Below are 6,553 nucleotides of genomic sequence, written 5' to 3'. Positions count from 1 at the left end.
ATCACTCTATTCTGAGGTACAACATATGCCACTTTACATTTTGTGCAAGGTATGCATAAATGTTGAAAATGTAGAAAATTATAATTGTGCACTAAGTAGAGGACACAACATTTTTTATTTTGATACTTTATTTGCAGTCTTATGTTGGGCTAAAACTGAGATTTAGTCAACATTAACACACATGTCAGTTTGGAGCAAGTTGTCTCAATGACCTTGGGGCAAGTTTTCACATGTGACAACTTGCCCCGGTATAAAAGGACACATAGAATATGCTCAGAAAAGAGTATAATATTTTTTTATCAACTCTGATAATATTATTAAATGTTCCTGTAAATTGATTATTATATTTACGTATAGTTTAAAGCAGCTGACATATCCCTGGACTAGCCTACACAAGACAGGCACTGACATGTCTGTGTGTTTATGTGTGTGTCTACTGACACACTACTTGCATACAGTATGAGACAGTATACCCACACATACATTAGTTCATACAGTGTCATTCATTTAGTGTATTGTTATGAATTGCATTGTGGAAACAAGGATAGTAGACATGGAGGAGGGCGTAGTAAATATATTCAATTGCAATGAGGAAATGTGTTTTGGAAGGAAAGAAAGGAAGGAATGAAAAAAAGAGGGGAAGGAAAGAATGATTGTAAGAAATTATAAAAGAAACACAGATAATAACAGCACACCACCCGGCAATGTTAAAGGCTGTGAGGCAGGTGAAGTTGCAATTGCTATGCCAGCATTATTGTTTTGATTGACAGGCATGATTTGCCAGATTCTCTAGGCATGATTGTTTTCATTTTGAGTTATTTAATGAAGTTGAATTTGGTTTGAATTTGAAATCAATATTCACAATTAATTAGTTGTGTTCTTATTTGTTGATAATCCAATGTGACAACTTAGCCTGCATAATGTGACAACTTACCCACTGATGGGGCAAATTGTCACAAGTGCACACTCTCTATTTAACGTTCTACAACTCTGCACTGAAATAAGATATGAGGAGGTAATGAATACAAAATATGGGCCCGAGACTTCCTTCTTTCATTTGGAATGACACGTATAGCATTGTGATGTATTGTGCCCTGTAAATGTAACACAATGTGAAAAGTGTGACAACATACCCCGCTCTCCCCTTCTTTTCTCTGCAAACACTGACGCTGTTCGGAGTGGGTCAGAGTACTGTACTGAGCTGGAGGGATGCATATGAAACCTGTGCGGAAATCCCCTGCCAACCGTATTTGATGAACGATACAGTTGAATTATTAAATATGCCTATCACCCAAGTAATGTTGTTTTTTGTATTAACCCGTAATGTTTAGATGGATTCCCAAAATGGGCTGAATATTTCAAGTTGTGTTAAAGTAATGTTAGGGTTACGTTGTTTATGTTGGGCGTTATTTAATGTAATTGTCGTTACAATTAATGAGTTGTCTTACCATGTTCAAATTCGTTTGTGTAATACCACATTACTCTTCTGACGTGTTTCGTTAAATGATTTAGGACACAAGTGTTTGCCGCCAATACGGAAGTGGTCGCACGATCCTTCAGCATCAGCATGCTGGCAACATTATAGATTCGCAGCAACAATAAGACTAAAGTTTTTTTCGATTTTTGACTTCAAAATAAATATCCGCAGTAAAATGGGATATTAATGGTATAAGGCCTATATTAATCTATTATGCGACATTGCTTAGTGTTTATTGTAAAGATATAGATAGTAAAAGGAATATCAAGCCTACATATTAACAAATATTAACAAAAGAAAAATACAGTTTAAATAATACTTTACATGAGATTAAACAAATTCTAAGGTAGAGCACATTGAGAAATGGAGATAATAATAATTGTGAAAAAATATATTTTTGGATTAGATTTAACTTTACTGTCACTGAACAAGTACAAGTACAGTACAACGAAATGCAGTCAGCATCTAACTAGAGGTGCAAATGGAAAAGAGCAGAACATTTACACAAGTATTAAGTAGATGTACAGTGTCTCACAAGTTTTGTAAATATTTGATTATATCTTTTCATGTGACAACACTGAAGAAATGACACTATTATACAAGCTGACACACTAGTGAGTGTACAGCTTGTATAATAGCGTAAATTTGCTCTCCCCCACTTCTCCATGCTAACTTTTTAACTTCTACATGCTAACAATTCGAAAAACTGTCTATATGAGTTTATTGGCTCCTAACAGAATTGAAAGAGGTAGAATCATGCTGCCACTAAACTGTTTTTTTAAAAGGATATATAAAAACAGGGGCACCAGGAGGGCATTTTCCACAAAAGAGGCATCCCATGAGGGCACATTGACTTGCATGTAGGAGCAAGTAGAGGCCAACACATTTTCTAGCATGTAGGGCAGACTACATCACATGATCTCCATTGGAAGGGCACCCACTAGGACACTTAGTCACATTTCCTCAAACATAGGGGCACCCATGACTACACTGCATCACTATTTTCCACTGGAGGGGCACCCATGACTACACTGCATCACTATTTTTCCACTGGAGGGGCACCCATTAGTGCACTGCATTACATTTTCTCCACTGGAGGGGCACCCATTAGTGCACTGCATTACATTTTCTCCACTGGAGGGGCACCCATTAGTGCACTGCATTACATTTTCTCCACTGGAGGGGCACCCATTAGTGCACTGCATCACATTTTCTCCACTGGAAGGGCACTCATTTTCATCAACCCTATCAAATGACAAAATACTGTTTTGTATTTGAAATACCTATTATCATAAATATTGCCATCTATGACACTCATATGGACAGTTCCTAGCAGGAGGTGTGGAAAGGGTGTGTGGGGTCTATCAGTAATGGCCACATCTATTGTCCGCTGTTCAGCATTAGTCAGCACATATGCATTGTTAAGTTCCTCATGCCCATTTCCTATCAGTAGGCTATATGAATTAAAAATACTCCTGACTGATAAAACATGAACTGCTTGTCTCTAAAGTGACAATATCCAAAGGCAAAAAACTATGTATAATATTTATTACAATACCAAATAGCTTTTGATAAATGTTTGTAAATATTTGTTTGTTAGCCATGCCAAAGTATTAAGTAAACAACATTAAATAAAAATATTGAACAATTCATTCATTATCAGTGGCAATTGATAGGCCTATTAGATGCTAATATTTGCTCAGTAAACTATTAAAATCTATTATACTACATTTTATATATTAGGCTAGATCTTGAATGATGATTGTATTTCAGCACATTTTTGTCATAATTGTGTTATATTATATGAATATATTATTAACCCCGGTTCATTTTTCTCCAAAGGAGTTTGGGGCGATCATGTTTGGGGCGTTTAGCCCCAAACATGATCATCACAGAAAACAGGATTGCTATAAAAAATTATTACGATTTTTTGATTGTCTGATGATTCTCTGAACAAGTGCATTACTTAGCCTAAAGCCTTCCTAATGGCATATAAAAAAAATTCTAACATCACAGGACAATATTTTCAAAATGACAAAAAGTAAGATCAACTTAGGTTAAAATATTTATTATGTAATTACTTGCTCAGTTGAGATGATTCAATAACATTTTCTAGAGGAACAAGCATAGTGGCAAACAAGGAATGTGTGAGCATCTTCGTCAGTAGAAGTTCCATTTCTCGCGGCTACGCTCCCACCTTTTGAGGGAGAATTCGTCATTCAGAACATCCTGGTAGTGGTCAACTTCTTCCCAGCCGTCCCTGTATTCTCTGAACTTCCATTTGGGGATATTTCTTTTACACCTCCTGAACGGAAACAGCACCATCGTTATAAAGACCCCTGGGACAAGAGGATAACTGGAAAAATAATTTTAAACAAATCTATTGCTAAATTTACGAGCCAAACAAGTATACAGGCAACTCTTGATGAACTGATTTAGCCATTATCCTAGAAATCCTTGATTAGGTGGTTTCTTGCCTGTACAGTTTGTTGAGGGAGATGAAGGTTTCAGGATACCCACGAGGCACTTCTTCTATAGTGATGTAATAGTCACCGCGTTGCTTCCCCTGAGAGGAAAAATGCGTTATATGACATATCTAAATGTGTCTGTCTGTCACACAGTAAAAAAAAAAAAACGCATTATCTTTCTTTCGTGTCTAATGTAATTCGATGTCTGGCTATTTAGAGATGAATGCAACATCCGTAATTCACTCGCCGTTGGTTAATGACCAAATACGCCACAATTAAATTATTGTGAAATGGCACCCGACAACTATGTAGTGAGAGTTAGGAACAAGAATATATAAACAAAAATATAGCAAGAGATAAAATACTAATGAAATAAAGCAACAGCTAGTATGCATAACACTGTACACGAGTAGTAGTTTAAACAAGAAACCAGGCATGCAGCCGGCCCACAATAAAAGGTAATGATCACCATTAGGCATTGTGTTAAACTGACTGACATTTCTTATTAAGTTCACATCCAACACAAATAGCATCAAATACCTCTATGGCTTTTGCCACTGGCCGTTTTAACAGCTTAGTAGCCATTCGTGATTGACATTGATATAATAACTATCAATACAGGGAAAAACAACTGATTTTTTCGTCAAGTGAAAAGACAAGAGTATCGTGTAGCCAGCGATGTTTTTGTCCATCCTGAACAAATCCTAATAGATTATTCGAAAATCACATATGAGTGTAATAAGCTTATGAATAGTGGCATTGCACAATACAACTATAGTGAGAATTTAAGAAGAAAAAAAAGTATTCACAGCAAAAATATAGCAAGAAGATAAAGCAATAATATACATACCAATGTGCACTAGCAGCAGTTTAAAAGGAGTAGGCCTACTGTAAACTAGCAGCCATATTGGTATTAGTATTTAACATTATAGATATAGTAAGGAAATCATATTTATAAAAATGTAAACTAGCAACTAGCATGTTTGAAAGAGCAGGATTGGGAGGATGAACAGTATGGTAGAAGTATAAAGTATGATAGATATGTATGAGTGTAATATGCATATGAATGGTACATGCAAAGGAATATTCTAATGCCCATTAAAAGTACCTGAAAGGACATCAGAGCATCTGGAAAGTGCATGTGTGGTCAGTATGACAATGCATCCGTGTTGCTGACACTGACTGGAGAATTAGTAGTGTTGCAACAATTACATTATTTTAAATGTCTCTGCAAGCCTGGCTGCTGTGAATAACCAAACAAAACTGGGGATGATCGATGTCATTATTCATATACACACAATGGTACATACCATGAAGACATAAGGGTACATGTGCCAACGATAAATGTTCGTGTTGTCAACGATGATAGGAGTCACACCTCGTTGCATGGCTACAAAAACTGTCGCAAAAAAAACAATCAGATTAATTTTGGGCAACTTGCGTGATTATTGGACACAAAAGGCTAAGAAATTGAACATCGTGTGGACATTTGGCATGTGGGAAACGCGATTTCTGGTTTAGGGGATAAGTTTAGGAAAAAACATACAATTGGTCATAGTGTTTGAATTGGGGATACTTTTAGGTTTAGGTATTAGGCCTGCAGGTTATGTGTAGGGTTAGGGATGGGTATTTGTAGAGGACATTTTGTAGGTTACGTTTACGCATAAACTTGGGTTATTGAGGTTAGGGTTAGGGGAAAAGGAATGCTCAAGTTAGTGTTAGGCCCCAGGTCCCCGCGAGGACAGAAGAACCAACGTGTGTATTTGTGCGCATTATAACCAGATCCGGCCACGACCAGAGCCACGGAATAGAACTATAGCATACACACCATCCCGTCTAGTCCACGTGTGATTGCGGTGGAAGTATCGTGTGTCCCAGTCGAACTTTTCATGGTAGCGGTCTGTGGAATAAATCTTCCCTTGTATTCCTAGTCTTCGATATTCATCAAGGAGCTGCCTGAGAAACGAAAGTATAGCGTATACTTCTGGATGTTCGAGTGTATAAATGTCTTATTGTACACCTCCCGGCTTGAGAAGAACAGCCTACCTTGCGCGATGCGACTTTCCAACTCCGGGCAAACCTCTGAGGATAATCAGATCCTTCATGGTTTGTCTATTTCTCCTGCCTCTCTCCATCTACTTCAGACTACAGTACTGTACACCACAAACCTACTCTACAACAACATCTCAGTGGACGACGTCTCTGCCGCATCATCTTTTGTCACATACCAGAAGCGGAAGGTGGGGAATAACAGAATTCCGGTGATATATGGCTATGAAAAAAAGCCTTGTCCTTGTTTGTAATTTTACAGAAACAGACGCATATTTTCCCGTACCATTTTTACATTCAGAACATAGTTTATTTCATGAATATAATCAAATATATATATGATGTACTTTAGAGTAGAAATAATTTTTGTTAGATGTGCGAAATATTTTTAAAATAGTGTCAAGTTTTATGCGCAGGATTTTAACAGTTGGAACTGCTTTTGTTCTGGGTTATATTTACATATATATAATAATAGACTATTTGTATACTATAGACGTTCGTTCTATTTCGAATTACATGTTGTCTATTTATATTGTACGTTGATTTCGTTTCACCCATG

At 36.9% G+C, this 6,553-nt stretch overlaps 1 protein-coding gene across 1 annotated transcript; it reads right to left on the bottom strand.

The window, feature by feature from the left end:
• Positions 1-3,566: 3,566 nt before the first annotated feature.
• Positions 3,567-6,158, bottom strand: LOC117594765 (NEDD4-binding protein 2-like 1). Its single transcript, XM_034293516.1, has 5 exons — positions 5,992-6,158; positions 5,774-5,901; positions 5,256-5,344; positions 3,955-4,043; positions 3,567-3,782 (listed from the first exon to the last, which is right to left on the bottom strand). Exons 1-5 carry the CDS (start codon positions 6,078-6,080, stop codon positions 3,638-3,640), a joined length of 540 nt encoding a protein of 179 aa, XP_034149407.1. The 5' UTR covers positions 6,081-6,158; the 3' UTR covers positions 3,567-3,637.
• Between the last annotated feature and the right edge of the window lie 395 nt (positions 6,159-6,553).

The sequence above is a fragment of the Esox lucius genome, chromosome 7 (genome assembly GCF_011004845.1).
Source record: "Esox lucius isolate fEsoLuc1 chromosome 7, fEsoLuc1.pri, whole genome shotgun sequence".
NCBI classification, from domain to species: Eukaryota; Metazoa; Chordata; class Actinopteri; order Esociformes; family Esocidae; genus Esox; species Esox lucius.
Note: the sequence above shows the minus strand (reverse complement) of the source record. Positions and strands in the feature narration are given on the sequence as shown.